This window comes from Lepisma saccharinum, chromosome 10 (assembly GCF_977018435.1).
Source record: "Lepisma saccharinum chromosome 10, izLepSacc3.1, whole genome shotgun sequence".
Taxonomy (NCBI): Eukaryota; Metazoa; Arthropoda; class Insecta; order Zygentoma; family Lepismatidae; genus Lepisma; species Lepisma saccharinum.
The window spans coordinates 11,011,601-11,028,007 of record NC_139238.1 but is presented as its reverse complement, the minus strand read 5'-3'; the positions used below and the strand labels follow the sequence as shown (position 1 = coordinate 11,028,007).

The following is a 16,407-nucleotide window of genomic DNA, read 5'->3' as shown; positions in this document are numbered from 1 at the left end:
CCCACTTTAAACTGTAGGTCCAGTTCCGATTAGCCTTACTATACATAAAGTGGACTTAAAACACCAACTCAATCAATCAATAGCCACTACACAGTAATTATACAATAATCAAATGTTATTTTATACTTAATTTGAAAGAAATATTCATAGGATGTAGTTCCATTATTGATCTTCGATGATGGGAACATGTTTTGTTTTTTATAATTTATTATTATTTTTTAAGGTTTCCGTCGCTTTGTAAAGAAGGAGCATAAAACAGAGTTTGATAAATGTTGTGAAGAAATTTCAAAATCTTGACAAGATCCTTGTTTGGAATTCAAGTGAATTGTGCAAAGCTTGTTTGTTAGACATAACGTTAATGGAAGAAGAAGAAGAGCTGTTTATTGAACAATTTGTACACACAGACATTTCAATTTATTTATATTAAAGAGCTGGTCTCAACAATATAGAAATGGTTTATACATTCAGCAAGAAAAGTGCCTATCCTCTGAAGTTTTTGGAAAGCAGAGGAAACAAAAGTTGTGTATTGTGTGCATGTAAGGGGAGGAGTGAATTCCTAGGCCAACTGTGCTTTAATAGACTTTAACTGTTGTAATTGCTCCTTGGGGTAGAAAAATTCCATTTTTTAGAGAAGATCAATTTAAATGTATGGAGCTAATCTTATTTAAGGTAAGTGACTTTTTAAAATAGTGCCTTTTCTATAAGTCTAAAAGTACTGTTTATATTATAATGTATTGTTGGGTATAAATAATTTGTAACAAGTATAAAATGAAACATCATTGTTCCCTTGTATATTTTCTTTTTAAGTGGTAAAGTATGGTTTAATATAACCATAAAGGAAACAACTCTAGTTTGAGTTCAATCTGGGAAGAATTAATTGTACAGGTTGTGTTGTTGCACCCTCCACACTTCTTGCTGCCTGATGGGTCTACTGAAAATGTATTTGCATTGTAATCAAAGGGCTCCGTTCGATTTACAGTGTGCACAGTAGTTAGGATCGCATTTAAAACCACAGGTCCAGCTCCAATTATCCAATCTGTGCTTAAATGGACTTTCTTATGCTGTTCATTGTAATGTCTCATAAAACAAATGGTACTACATTATTTAGACTGGAACCATGTGAGACTGTTAGTTTAGACCTTTAGTTAACGATATTTTGATCAAATGTCATGCCAATGTGATGGCAGATGCAAATACCCCCCCTAACATGTCAGTACCATACTACAATTTGCGTATAATGTTTGATGCAGACTCCTCCTCAGGCTGTGGAAAGTCCTCTTGGAACTTATAAGAGGGCAATAAATAACTCATTTCATCAACTGAATGACCAGTTCTGTAAGTTGTCTTCATGTCTTTCTGGCATGAAACACTTTGCGGAATGTGTAGCTTTTGATGCTATCTATGGCAGACCCTCTAAAGGATGAGGTTACTGGTCGATCTGGAGCATGGAGGCTGTGGTTACTGGTCAACCTGGAGCGTGGAGGCTGTGGTTACTGGTCGCCCTGGAGCGTGGAGGCTGTGGTTAGTTGTCGACCTGGAAGCGTGTGGTTAGGGGTTGACCTGGAGCGTGGAGGCTGTGGTTAGGGGTCGACCTGAAGTTTGAAGTTAGGAGTCGACCTGAAGTTTGAAGTTAGGGGTCGACCTGGAGCATGGAGGCTGTTGTTAGTGGTCGACCTGGAGCATGGAGGCTGTGGTTAGGGGTCGACCTGGAGCATGTGGTTATTGGTTGACCTGGAGCATGGAGGCTGTGGTTAGGGGTTGACCTGAAGTTTGAAGTTAGGGGTCGACCTGGAGCATGGAGGCTGTGGTTACTGGTCGACCTGGAGCATGTGGTTAGTGGTCGACCTGAAGTTTGGAGGCTTTGGTTAGTGGTCGACCTGGAGCTTGCAGGCTGTGGTTAGTGGTCGACCTGGAGCTTGCATGCTGTGGTTAGTGGTCGACCTGAAGTTTGGAGGCTTTGGTTAGTGGTCGACCTAAAGTTTGGAGGCTTTGGTTAGTGGTCGACCTAAAGTTTGGAGGCTTTGGTTAGTGGTCGACCTGGAGCTTGAGGTTAGGGGTCGACTTGGAGCTTGGAGGCTTTGGTTAGTGGTCGACCTGAAGTTTGGAGGCTTTGGTTAGTGGTTGACTTGGAGCTTGAGGTTAGGGGTCGACTTGGAACTTGGAGGCTTTGGTTAGTGGTCGACCTGAAGCTTTGGTTAGTGGTTGACTTGGAGCTTGAGGTTAGGGGTCGACCTGGAGCTTGCAGGCTGTGGTTGACTTGGAGTTGAGGTTAGGGGTCGACTTGGAACTTAGAGGCTTATGCTAGGGGTCAACCTCGAGCTTGGAGGCTGAGGTTAGTGGTCAACCTGGAGCTTCGAGGCTGGGGCCATGTGTTAACCCTGAGACTTTATTATGTAAATACTAGCCACAAGAACTTCTACCTTTAGAAAAAAGAAAACATTTGGCTATAAACTTATATTCAAGATACAAGCAATGTACAATTATTCTGGCACAATATACAAAACAGCCATTATAAAAAAATCTCGCCTAATAAACAATGCATTAGTAAAAAAAAACTTTACAAAATGTATTTATAAAGATCTGCATTGGAGCAAAGCTACCATGAGTATATTGTTTTAAGAAATCCCATTTTAAATTTTGCCTATCGTCGTTTTACTAATTCTTTACATCAAAGAAATCCTCAACTTTGAAGTATTATAAATTTATTGTCATAACAGGTACTTTCTGCAATACTTGTAAGTTTAACTGCAACATATACATTTCTAAAATTATTTAATTAAGTTTTTAGAAAACAAAAAGGGAATGTATACATATTTAGTAATAATACATGTGGAATGATTTTCTCATAACTGGGTAAGTACATATTTCACGGACACTAATATAAAGAAAAAATATTTTGCAACATATCTACATTGATATATAAATAGTTCCTGAATTTACACACTATAAATAGCCTATGATAGGAATGAAAATTAAAAAGAAATTGCAATGTAAATAGAGAGAGTGAGTGCATGTACATGCACATTTATAAAAATATTTTACCTATAAAAAGTTAATTTGCTTACACATGGGTTGATTCTCAATGAAACTATTCCATAGATATTTTGCCTTTAAGTATAAGTATATATACATACATTACTATGTTTATGTAAAAAAATAAACATTTAATTCACAACCTGTATGATGTATGACATATAAAGTGGAACCTCGATTTTATGTTTTTCAGGAGACCCAGATGAAAAACTTAAGATATGGTAAAATGTAAAAAACCGTTATTTTTTTACTATGTACCTAGTCTTGCCATAAATACTGTTACAAAAGTCTAAGGTATACCATCCAACATGTGTAAACAATAGAATGCCACCACCCTGTCATTGTGTGTGGCTGTGAAAGAGCAAGCACGTACCTGCAGCTAGCAACATGGAATGGAGGGATTACGAAAACAGTGTTGCTGTGATAGCATTACACAAGGTTGAGAAATCAGCCAGTGAAATTTTCCAGACCTATGGCTAGTGAGATAAACATATCGAAAAGATCGATGTCCAGGGTACTTCGTGAGGACCTTGGACTTAAAGCATATCGCCAATCTACCGGACATTACCTTGACGCACGACTGAAGCAGCAGAGGGTGGTGAAATGCAGATGCATCCTGCAGGGTTAGGCCGAGAATGAACATCGGAGGATTCTTTTCACCGATGAGAAAATTTTCATGATTGAAGAGAGCTTCAACCGCCAAAATGATCAGGTGTATGCCACTAGCTTGCAGGAGGCCCGTGAACAAGTTCCCAGAAATCAGAGGGGCCATCATGCCTCCTCAGTGATGGTTTGGTGGAGGGTGAGTTATTCTGGTGCCACCCAGCTGCATTTTTGTGAAAAGGATGTTAAAACCAATGCAGTAACGTATGCAAACACAGTCATGTCCAAGATTTAAGCACCACATTGTTTGCAAACCAAAAGTGGAGTTTCCAGCAAGATTCTGCTCCAGCCCACAAGGCACAATCAACACAACAGTGGCTCGAGCATCATGTGCCTGATTTCATTTCACCTGCAGACTGGCCTTCTGGCAGCCCCGACATCAACCCATTGGACTACAAATTGTGGTCAGTGCTTAAGAGCATTGTCTGCAAGAAGAGGCACCCCACAATTGCCAATTTGAAGCATTCCTTGGTTGCAGCAGTGGCAGATTTTCCAGTGGACATCATGCGTGCTGCAGTAGATAAGTGGCCTGGACAACTTCGAGCCTGTGTGGGTGCCAAAGGTGGCCATTTTGAAAAATGATTGGTGCTAAGTGTGGTCAATACTCCATATAAGTGCCATGTAAAGTTACATTAATATATCTTTAACCACTGCTCAGTTCTTCATTATTTACATTGTAACAGTATTTATGGAGAGACTAGGTAGATGGAATGTATTAAGTGGGAAATAATAAAATCAGAGTTCCACTGTAACCATCTTCATAAATGTATTTAAAAGGCAGTGAAAATTAATTTCATTTCGGAAACAGTTCAACTCTAGAACATTGTCACAGACTAAAGAAATATGAATTAATTAAATTGTCAGTAAATTTACAGTCTGAATACAGATTTGTATGCCTCATTTCTCCTATATACTTAAAAGGAAAATATCTGCTGAAGTGTTTATATTATGGTGAACCAACCAATGGGTATATACTCCTTCGATAGATTGGATGCATGGTGGACATTACTACACTTGGAGAAAAACTCATCCTTTAATGTAACCAGACTTTGCTCGTACCAACTAAATACGAATACTATCATAGAGAAGGAGATTATATAAAAGATAAAAAAGTTGTGTAAAAATTGTTATACATAATCCAAGTCTTAAAATTCATGTGTTATATTCTGATGTAATTGAATCGAGTAATTATAATTTGAGCTGCCTTGAAAAGAGGAGTAATTACAATTGTATTTTTTAAAGTGAATTAAGATGAAAAAAAAGGTGAATATTTCATTACATCACTGTTATCTTGAAACCTGAGTGAAATTTAAGTTTATCAGCTACAATACCCATTGCTGCTTGAACATATCACAATCTTCACTTTTAGGTGAAATATGTCAGTACATTTTTTACACTTCACGTTATATGACAATTCCATTGTATCCAAACATTGGATATTTCAACCATTCGTTAAGCATTTTTCTTTCTTTTTGAACTGAAGAACACAACAGGTCATTATCAAAAATTCAAAGGTCTAACATTTAGATATGTGTTAGGTTTCTTTGGAATTTTTTCATCTTACATATGTAACATTCACACATACAAGATCATCTGTCTTGACTTGCAACATTAACACTACAAAAATTGTCCAATTTGTACACAAACAGCACATCAATGGTACATCACAATTACACCAAAACTTAATAGCTTTCACCATGAATAATTATATTACACATGCATGAAGATGGACGGAATGAAGTAACATACACTTGGAAATAATACCTAAAAAAATGTTGGCTCGGAATTCTTTTTGCAGTCTACATGGACATACATGCCGCCTGAAATTAATATATATTTTACAAGAAAATACTCTTGTAACGCACATTAGTTGTGCCGAGATTTTTATATGATGAACACATTTCTCCAAACATCACATTCTGTACGGATACAGAAATGCCACTAAAATAAAGGTCCTTCAAACCTTCTATTTGGCCAATAAAAAGAACACGTTCTCACTTAAGAAGAAGTGCACTCAGAACACATCCAATTAGAAATCCTAGAGATATGATGAATTTTGGGCTTCCATTACATCTATCATCAAAAAAGCAGAAACACCATGTTGTTTCATCATAGTAATTTCTGAAATGAAAATAAGCATGAAAGTTACTCTCAAATTTGAATGCATACTGCATTCATTGCATTTACTGACAATTAAACTGAACATACTTAACAACCAGAGGTAACAATTTAGAAATCCAAGTAGGAAATATTATGCTTCCTTCTATTATTTGGCACACTGACATTTATATCTTGTGAGAAGAGTGAGCAACATGTGCAACCCAGGCTGTCATCTTAGATTTTTTATCTATTTGACACTGCATCGAAATAAGGAATTGCCCAACCATACTACTGGTAGCTCTCACCGATTTTATTTTCAGTGGCTTATGAATGGCTACAGTTGGGCAGTGATCTTGAGGGAAACTATTACAGCTTCGTCTCTTCATACTGCTTGCATTCCTCCAATACTCTGGAACCATTCTCGGTATCGTATGCAACTAAACCTGGACAATGATGCTCACTCATGTACCATTAAAAGTCAAGAATTTTAGTGCATATATTAGCAAACCCAAGAGGAAGGTAGAGGTAGACCATTATTTGCCATTTACGTCAGTCTGTCCTTGTCAAAAATCGGTATCTCAGAAACTACCAGGAAGAAAAAGGGGATGTGTTGGACTAATAAACCAATCATATAGTAGCTTAAGACAATGTAAATTAACTCTTGTCGATTTACACTGCTATGAGGGAGAACAATCAATTTAGCATTTTTTAATGAAAAAAATATTTATTTCCCTGTCAGTTTCTATTGAAAATAATAAATTAATCTTAGATTTTTTATGAACCAAGAAATTAAAAATTCAATCCACCCTTGTTAGTTTGCCATGTATCTTCAAATTTTGCAATTTCTGAACATTTTTTTTGTTAAAGTTGTGCATAAGAAAACTACAGAAATATTTATCTTGGGGGGGAGAGGGGGAGATTTTTTGTGAAGTCCTACAGCAAACAGTTTAAAGGATGATTATAATGTATGACAGCACAACAATGCAACCATTTTTTGTCCATTCAGTGTGTGCTTTTGTTTCCTTGTTCCCAAGTAGATGGTGACAGGAGTCACCGAATTTAACAGAACATTAAAAGTAAGTCTCACAGATAAGAGTTAGTAATTTGCAACCGTGTCTTTAATTCCCCAAACATGGACATTTTAAATTCACCAAACTCAATTAGAGCTGATTGAAGACAAAAGTAATGTAATATCAAAACATCCAAGCATCAACTTTCAACAAAGTTGAAAAGGAAAACACATCATAAAATGATGCAGATAAATTGTCAAACTTCTTAGTATGCACTTCGGATATGAAAATGGTGTGATAAATTCTTCTTTACCATTTGAAAAGAGAGTGCCTCTTACCTTTTAATGTCCAATTCTTTTATGGTGTTGTTTACATAATGTGCTAATCGGGCATCTTTTGCAGCAGGCCGGCAACCTTCGTAATGATCAGCTGGAATGTCTGTTCGAAAGTCTCTCAAGGCACTGAGGCAATCACGTGTGATCACTACATCAGCTGTGAATAAATCATTTCAGTTAGGAAAGCAATAGGTATTTTCAAATAGGTACAAAACAAGTGCTGCAACGCCAGCAAGAGAGACAACAAGTAGATAATTGCTGTACCACTGTATAGGTCAATACAGTTGAGTTGTGTGTTTGTTGTGAATGTAACAAACAAATGTGGCTCGTGGATTTAAGCGAACCATACTCCATGTTGCACTTACAATAATGCAAAAGTTTTGACAAACCACGGCTTATGGAGATTTTGTCCTGGGAAGAGTCACATTAACCAGTAGATTCAAGGCTAGAATACAGAAATACTGGAGATGCAAAACCTGAAGAAGTTACCCAAGTAACTAAAGTTTCAATTGACAGTTAACATTCATGTTTGCAAAAATGCTCCTGAACTCCTCATAAGAACTATCGAGTTGATAAATGAGTGACATGCACTGACCCTATACAACAAACTTCTCCCGAAAATTATATTAGTTCTGTCAGTCTATTTATTGTACTGAATGAAACTATTTTCTGTTCTGAAGGAACAGGGGGGGTGGGGGGTAAGAAATGTGCCAGACCAGGATACTGCAGATCCTTATTCAGGGAATAGTTCAAGGGGAGAAAACTAAATCTTACACAATTTTTACCTTTAGATTTATCAACACTTCCTGATGGCATAATGGTAAAGTCATTTTGTAATCAAGGAATCCCGGGCTCGATACCCAATGAAGGCACATTGCACAGTGGTTTGGATACAACTTTGTACGTCAAGTCTCAATTAGCCTATCTGTGCATAAAGTGGACTAAAAACAAAAATTCAATTTATTAACTAAGTTCTGAGGTACAACTTTTGAGTGCTAAGCTGCTTTTCTTTGGGTTATGCAGAAAGTCCAAAATGCATGCATGAGGTATGTCTACAGATTTCAAAATCACGAACATGTTCTCACTGTGCTTAATCAGCACAAAATTCTCAACATGGCAGACGAAGGGAACTGCACATGACCTGCATTACTTGCAATGTTATAAATAAAAATATCTGGACTATCTGAGTATAAAGCTTAAAGCCAGGAGTGAAATGCACTCATACTCCACCAGAAACGCTGCTAATCTCCATATACCTCGTTGCAGAACCTCTGTTTCGCAATCTTCGTATAGTTGCATGGCACCTAAAATCTGGAATGCATTCCCAAACGAAAACTACTGTACTACAAACACTTTCGTAGGGCAGTATATGATTCACCGATTGATGATCAGAAGCAAAGTAAGACCACATATGATTAAAAACTGGAATTTCCTGTGAATTATTGAAAAAAAAAAAAACATGTATATTATTATTTCTTCATTTATTTGCACACATGCACTGTACATATTTAGATATCTTTTTTTTATTTTTGTGATTTTCTTTGTGTAGTAGTAGTTTTTTTATAGTTTCTTTTATTTATGTAGTGTCTTATAATCTTCGTGTATAATAATGTACGTAGGTAATCTGCTACATCTTTCTTTGTCAGGTTAGGTGATAGATCAGCATTTGCTGAACCTCACCCAAGAAAAAATACCATTGAAATTGAAAAGTCCCATCACCATTGGTTGCCATTCCTTACCGCACATAAGGTCCAGTCCCGATTATCCTTACTGTGCATAAAGTGGACTTAAAACATCAAATCAATCAATCAAAGCCATTCCTTTCCAGAGTAACTGCCTAATGGCGTATCAATTCAGGGACTGATCATACCAGAGAACACTATCCATTCAGTTACCTCTGAGCCTTGTCACTGTGAAGGACTTTTCATTTAATGGAAGCGTCACACTAATTGTTCGCGGCAACCATTCATAATGCACAGCTCTTCATGGATGTATCCGATTAAAATCTTGTGCAATGGCACGTGAACTTCTCTCCCTAGACGTCACTTTGATACCGATGCAGTAAACAAATTTTAAGGCATTTTTGTAACACCTCGAAAAGGAGCAAATTGGTACAAGAATTCAGTCGTAACTTTTTACTGGTTAAAGATACATAAAAAAAAACTTCACCATTGCATTTCTCGTGAAATTCTAGCCTGATTTGAGATATCATATCACTCCATTCCCATTTAAAATTCTGAAGTTGAATTCAAGATGGCCGCCGACCGTGCGGGTGGCGTCAATGTGGTTCCCCCTTGGCCTGGCAACGATTGGTCATCACCATTTCCATGTTACACGCTCCAGTGGCCTTGTACCGGGGGTGTTAAGTGACTTTTTGAGCCACCCTATACATTGAAACTGGTTTAAATGTAAGCATTGAGGCCAAAACATATAATTGGTAACATTATCAACAAATATTTCAATAGCTAAAATAATTTTACCACTTCATGAAGCTTGCTATATATTCGAACAACTGACTTTTTATGTACTGTGAAATTGTTAGTTTAAATATACAATTTAATAACATCTTTTGTGCATTTTAAATATCTGTACATTTTTTCCAAAAACAGATTGAAATTTGATATTTCGGGATAAAAAATAGTTATTTATAATTTCAAAATCTTGCAATATACAGGGTGTCATTTTAATGGTGCCCACGGAAACGTATAGAGAACATCAAAACAAACAACATTTCTCAGTAACATTTTTCTCGTTGGTGCATCATTTCGGCTCTACAGTCGTTCAAAAAAGACCATTTTGCTGCCTGAATACTGGAAACCACACACAACATTTGATTGCATTTGTGACATCATATCCTATCGTGAAGCGATGCATTCCAGGTTTGCCAGGAACACACATATTCTGTGAAAAATGACAGTTACAATCAGCCACATTATGTACCGTAAAACAAAACGATAAAACATGTTCTGTAACCTAACAGGAAGTAAACAAACGATACAAAAAATCGTAGAAAGAAAATAGAATTCAAGTGGAAGTGGTCATATCGAATTTTGTCTCAGCTTACATGTCAAATATTTGCAATCTAGTTACCAAGTTGACATCTACAATTTAGGGCGTAAACAGCCACATGTAAGCTGCAAGTCCAATAAAATTTATTGTTGTTGATATTTGACATGTAGGCTGAGACAAAATCCGATATTGACACTTCATTTTGAATACGTTTTTTACCATTTCTCATATCGTTGTTTCACTTCTTCCTTCCCCTGAGATGACTGCTGATCTTCTGGCTGGTAGGCTATGATGTTCGGTCTTCTGAATGTGTCCTGCTTCATTTTACAGCTAATAATGTGGTTGGTAGTTTGTCATTTTTCACAAAATTTGTGTGTTCCTTGTACCCCTGCCGTGCGTTGTTTCACCGCAGGAAATGAAGTCACAGATATGATTAAATGTTTTGTTGTGGTCTTTTTTGAACGGCTGTAGCGTCGAACCGATGCACCAACGAGAAAAATGTTACTGGGAAAAGTTGTTTGTTTTGATGTCCTCTATTTTGATGTCGCCATTAAAATGACACCCTTTATAAACAAATGTCATGGTGGCCCTATTTGACATAATAAATCACAATAATGCAAATTAGTTCAATAGTAAGAATACTCATGCTGACATTATAAAATCGTAATTTGGGAATTTTTGGCCTAAAATATTTTTTTTAAAAAAATCTAATTTTATAAGTTCCTTGAGAAATACACCTATCTTAATACTTGAAAATTTTCAAATATGACAGCAAGCTGTATTGACTGTCATAATATGCACTTGTTAATAAGACTGCTTGAAATCCCAAAAATTAGGAATTCACCTCCCAAAGTCAGACCCTTGACAGGAATTTTCCCCCCAATCCTGATGCTGACATTTCATGATCCACTCCCCCCCCTAAAATTAGTAGTAAGTGCAGACTATCGGAAGCACCTAAAGTATTTTTTGGCATGAGCCAACATTCATGCTATAAAATGATTAACAGAGGGTTCAATAGAGTACTTCTGGGAGACTGTTTCCATTAGGGATGGCCAAAAAATCTGGAATCCGGATTTCAGAGCGAGAAGAATTATGGAGGCAAAGCAGGTTCTGGAAGAATAGCGGATTACAGAGGGAAAACAGATTTTGATCCATATTTTCAATAATTGTCTCATGAATTTAACAATATACTCTAATCTACCAACCCAATGTCAGACTGTCTTCCATGCAGTACACCCTGGAGTGCACTTAGCAGACTAACAAGACTATGGCATTTGGTCAGTACAATCCTATGTGGAGCTTTTTTGTGGTTTTGTGACCTGCCCATGTGAGTTTGTGATTGTCCCTTCGTCTGCTTCATCTTATCACAATTCATCCTCATTTTCGCAATTAGCCAGAAGTGGAAGAAAAGCGAAGTTAAATACAACAAATAAATCAAATCAATTAATGTAATATGTCATTCAACTAATAAAGTATGGGCTATGATAAATTTCTTTATAAGTTAAAGGGATAAGATAAAATATCCCCTGTACAGTCATGGACACTTCTGGGTTATAACAATTCCATTAACTTTCAATGGAATCGTTACAACCCAGAAGTGTATGACTGTACAGAGCGAAGTACATACTGAGCATTGAAGGGCATCAGGAAAGGGACACACAAATGAGAGAAGTAGGAAGGCCATATCAAGATTCACACAGGAAAGATAGATTGATTGGGTTGGTGTTTTAAGTTTACTCTATGCACAGTAAGGCTAATCAGGACTGAACCTACAGTTAAAGTGTGATCCGACAGGAAAGATAGGAATGATAGCCAAGAGGCTCTACAACAGGTGACTACATCGGTTACTTTCACTTCTTTCTTCTAAACTGGAGGGGATGGAGAAAATTTTAATCAGAAGGTTTGGTGAACGGATTACCCGTGCACGCAGATGTGTCTTTTAAAACACAAGAGGGGGGGGGGGGGGGTAATACAAGCAGAGAAAAATGGTGGAAGGGAAAAATAAGACGTACAACTGCAATGAGAAAAGGTGAAAGCCATACAAACAAATTCTGCAGAGGGTGAGGGAATATCCATGTGTGAAACCTAAACTTTATATCTGTCGCCCCTAATATTTCAGTATATGGCTCCTTCTCACCTGTCAAAATTTTCTGACGTCGTGCATGAAAGAAGACGACTGTGCTTAGTAATATAGCAGATTTCACTTCTTTTATGAAATGATTGCACTACATTAGGTTTTCATTTTTGACCATAAAATAAGTGGTACAGGTTAACAAAAAGTTGGTACATGAGATCAGTTCCGCAACAATCAAATGTACGTAATCTGAATATTTTTTTGTACGTATGATGAGAGAGCAGCGGCGGAGCCAGTATTAATCATGTAGGTGTGCTAGGGGGCGTGGAATGAAATTTTGGGGGTGTGATGTTGAAAATAAATAAAACATGCATTCTTTAACTATTACATCAAATACCAATGAACATTTAATAGGTTTTTATGAAAATATGCCAATGAAACTGAAAACTACTAGTGACTTGATTGAGTTCGGTTTCTTTTGGCCACTAAAAGCGCATGCTTTGTAATTTGAAATGAACAAAGCTTGTTTATGCAGGCCAATGACCATATACTGTGTCTTAAAAAAGAAAAAGAAATTTTTAACAAAAAAAATAGTTATGGTGAAGGAAAGACAACAGCCACTAATAATTGTAGAGACTCCCCCCCCCCCTAATAGAGGAAAGCAAATGCGGGTTCTCTTTCAGATTACGATCAATGTCTGTTGTCTACAATGACAGCGGTGTTACTCCAATGTGACAACCAAGTTTTAGTAAGTTATACATGACATAACATGGCAGATGCGGAGGAAAATTTAAGGGTGCTGAAAAAACCCCTTCACACCTTCTAACCTGCGCCATCCATGTATGAGAACAAGAAAAGTTTGGTCGAAAGCAGAAATAAATATATTTGACATTTTGTGTTGTATGCGATTTCATTGTTTGAGCTCCGAAGGATGTAAACTCAGGAAGCAGATGCAAATGATTATATTCTTTCGGCGTCAGAAAGTGCTTGCGCATTAAACTGAAGCGCAAACTTCAATCTATCAAAATATCGCTCTTGTGCAACTGCTATGACAGATAAGGAGCCATCGAGCAATGTGAGCATGTTTCGCCGAAACAAAGAACTTTGTACAATACTACTGCAACAACACTGATTACAAATTCCCTCCGAAATCTCAGTTTTTACTATCCTGATTCCGGATTTGGCCATCCCTAATTTCCATATGTGTATCAATATGCATATGAGATCCCATAAATTCTGAATAAAAGGCAAAAACAAGTCCAGTCCATACCTTCTAATTAAAAAAAATATAGAATTTTGATTTTCATTTTAAGCCTGAATAAGAAAACATGCCTCACCATAAAGTGGTATCATCCACTTAAGGAACCTATGCTCTAAACAAACAAATACATGTGTGTAGAAAATGTTAACAAATTACATAATCTTAGTCAAACTATAATCATTCCTAACAACTTATCTGATATTTAAATTTAGATTACAAGATGTATAATTAACCAATTATTTTTTTTAAAGTCATTACTTACTTCCTTTCCTCTCTATTATTTTCACACACTTATCATTATAATCAGGGCATGTCCAGCCCCAATACCATCTCCAATCAAATGGAGTACCACAACCGGGATGGGTAGAAACACAACGATAGCAGTACAATGCAAAACCTGGAAAAAAAATATGCTGTCAAAAACAAAGTTCAAAAGGTTATTACCTAACAAAAAAAATGAAGGTAATCCAATGCTAAAATGAAGTTAATTAACAACAACAGATTTATTCACACAGTTTGACTTCTGTATGCTGGACAATTTTCACATCTGACCTACTTAAGTGAGTATTTAGATGGGGAAAGAATCCTTCAGAATTTCGTAGTAAGAGGTTTGTGATTGATTGGCTTTTTGTGCCACTTGGCTAATTTGTGAAGATGGAAAAAAGTGATGACATGATGAAATTGATGAATGGACACTCACTAACATCCAAGCCCAAGCCAGGATTCGAACATGGGACTCTGGCATCGTAGCACGATGTCCTAACCACTCTGCCACGGGGGCCTGTTAAGAGGTTTGTGGATGCATCATATGTATGGCATCGATAATCATGGATGTGTTAACGAAATGAGGTATAAAAAAATTGCAGAACCAGATGAAGCAAACTGGACTTGATTGCATACAATTGTAAAGAAAGGTATTTGAAAAATAAAATGCAGAAATGAGTTACCTAAAAATGTTTATCATGTAAGTAACAGAAAAAAGTGCGTACTTTAAGATGTTGAGGTGCTCTTTCACATTCTTCCATCAAAAGTGAGATGAAAAGGACTTTCAACATTTAAAAAATACATCTTGATAGGACATGCCATTATCATAGAAATGAGAGAGTGACATCTTATTTTTAGTATGTTTTGGTGTGATACACTGAAAGCAGAGACGACATTAGATCCAGAAAAGTCCAGGCATTAGAAAGAATAGAGATCAGAAAACTGTCACAGCTCTAAACCAGTTCCACCTGCCACACCTAGTTTAAATGAGTAACAACCTGGGATCTCAAATTCTACAAAAAATAATAGGAACGAGTTTACAATACCCGACCACTCTCCAATTTCTATGAAAATTTGCCTACTCACTAATTGTGAACTCCTAATCACGAATCTGCATGTAATAATTGGCGGCCGAGTATGGAAATCGAGAAAAAACGAAATAAACTGTTTTCTTAACGTAACATAAACCTACCATAAGAACAGCAGCTTCATGGAACATGCCATTTTCCCCGAATGGGTGTCACTTATCGCACAACACTTTAGCACCATTGTGTTCTGACGTCATAGGATAGAGCTTTTTAATGTTAGGCAAGATGAGGTAACGCGTCTCTTAGCGAAAATATTAATTTTTCTTTGTATTTATGCTAATGGAACCTAACCTAACCTTGTAGGCATTCCTCGACACGCCAATATTCAAGGTAGCCAGATTGTTGTGCGTAAAGGAAGACCATTAATGAATTGCGAAAGAAAGATGGTTCTGAATTGCTGTGTATGGACAATCACCTTGTTAAATCGCAAGGTTATTTTACAAGTTCTACACATAAATGTACAATTTTAACAACTGACTGCCAAATATGAACTACAGATACATCATCAGGACACTGAAATTAGTAAGTAGGCGAAATTTTATAGAAATTGGAGAGTGGTCCGGTATTGTAAACTCATGCCAAATAATAATTTGAAGACCTACTCTAGCCACCAAAACCATCACAGAGGAGAGTGGACTAATAAGATCAGAAAAGTGCAAAACAAGAAAGAGCAGAAGTAGTTTATTTTAAAGGAGAAAAAGATACATGTGCACCTGGCATTATCTCTGTCACACAAAATACAGGATGATTCTGTTGAAGTATTTTGATGGTCTATGTTCAAACATGAAAATGATGTTTTAAACGTACTGAAAACTTATATTATCAGCAGGTGGCAGGAGTTGGAAAGGACCATGACATAACTTTTGATGGGAGTTCATTAAAATGACTAGATTAGCATACAGCAATTGAAATTTTGGCCATTCACACAACTTATTTTCTCACCCTTCCTAAAATTTTTCACAAACTTGCAAATTACGGTCATCTTGGTGTATAAGTGTTGCAAAGTAAACTGCATGCGTTGGTGCACATAATTATTTGATGCTTACATGTTACGCTATCTATAAATACGCAAGATACGGTACAGTCATCGATATTTCTGGATTCTAAAGATCCCATTGAATAGGTTAATTTTCGTTGCAATCCAAAGTTACGTACTGTGACTATACGAAGCAACCAACATCTGTAAAGTGATGTAGTTTAAAGGAATTGCAGTAAAATGTTAGTACAATACACACTGAACGTGCAAACTTGTTAACGTAAGTAATACAATAACAGAACAATCAAGTTTATTCCTACCTTGATGCACTGCTAATATGAAAACGAAAAGCGAGACGAAATTCATCCTGAGCAATAAAATAGTTTACTTTTCTCCCTCGTTAACACCAACTCCGCCCTAAAACTAAACAGAAAACAAATGATTGTGAATAAGTTATCGGGCGGACATTTATGAACCCCATATGACTATACTGACTATGCCTTATCGGGGCCTCAATCCTATTGCCCCCCGTGATTGTTTGTGTATTTCTCTGGAATAAAAACTACCAATTAACTAGATTTATACTCAGAAAAC

The 16,407-nt window shown here is 36.7% G+C and overlaps 2 protein-coding genes across 3 annotated transcripts in view; one reads left to right on the top strand and one right to left on the bottom strand.

The window, feature by feature from the left end:
* Nucleotides 1-801, top strand: part of Rtel1 (Regulator of telomere elongation helicase 1) — a 44,661-nt gene extending 43,860 nt beyond the window's left edge. For both annotated transcript variants that reach the window (XM_083129537.1, XM_083129536.1), the window contains exon 15: nt 224-801. In XM_083129537.1, the coding sequence (XP_082985663.1) occupies nt 224-297 (74 nt within the window). In that variant the 3' untranslated portion in view covers nt 298-801. The remainder of the gene's footprint in view (nt 1-223) is intronic.
* A 1,638-nt stretch (nt 802-2,439) lies between these two features.
* Nucleotides 2,440-16,268, bottom strand: crim (QVR superfamily protein crim). The gene is made up of 4 exons (XM_083129535.1): nt 16,134-16,268; nt 13,748-13,882; nt 7,145-7,298; nt 2,440-5,817 (listed from the first exon to the last, which is right to left on the bottom strand). The coding sequence occupies exons 1-4, from the start codon at nt 16,177-16,179 to the stop codon at nt 5,691-5,693; spliced, it is 462 nt and encodes a 153-aa protein (XP_082985661.1). The 5' UTR covers nt 16,180-16,268; the 3' UTR covers nt 2,440-5,690.
* Between the last annotated feature and the right edge of the window lie 139 nt (nt 16,269-16,407).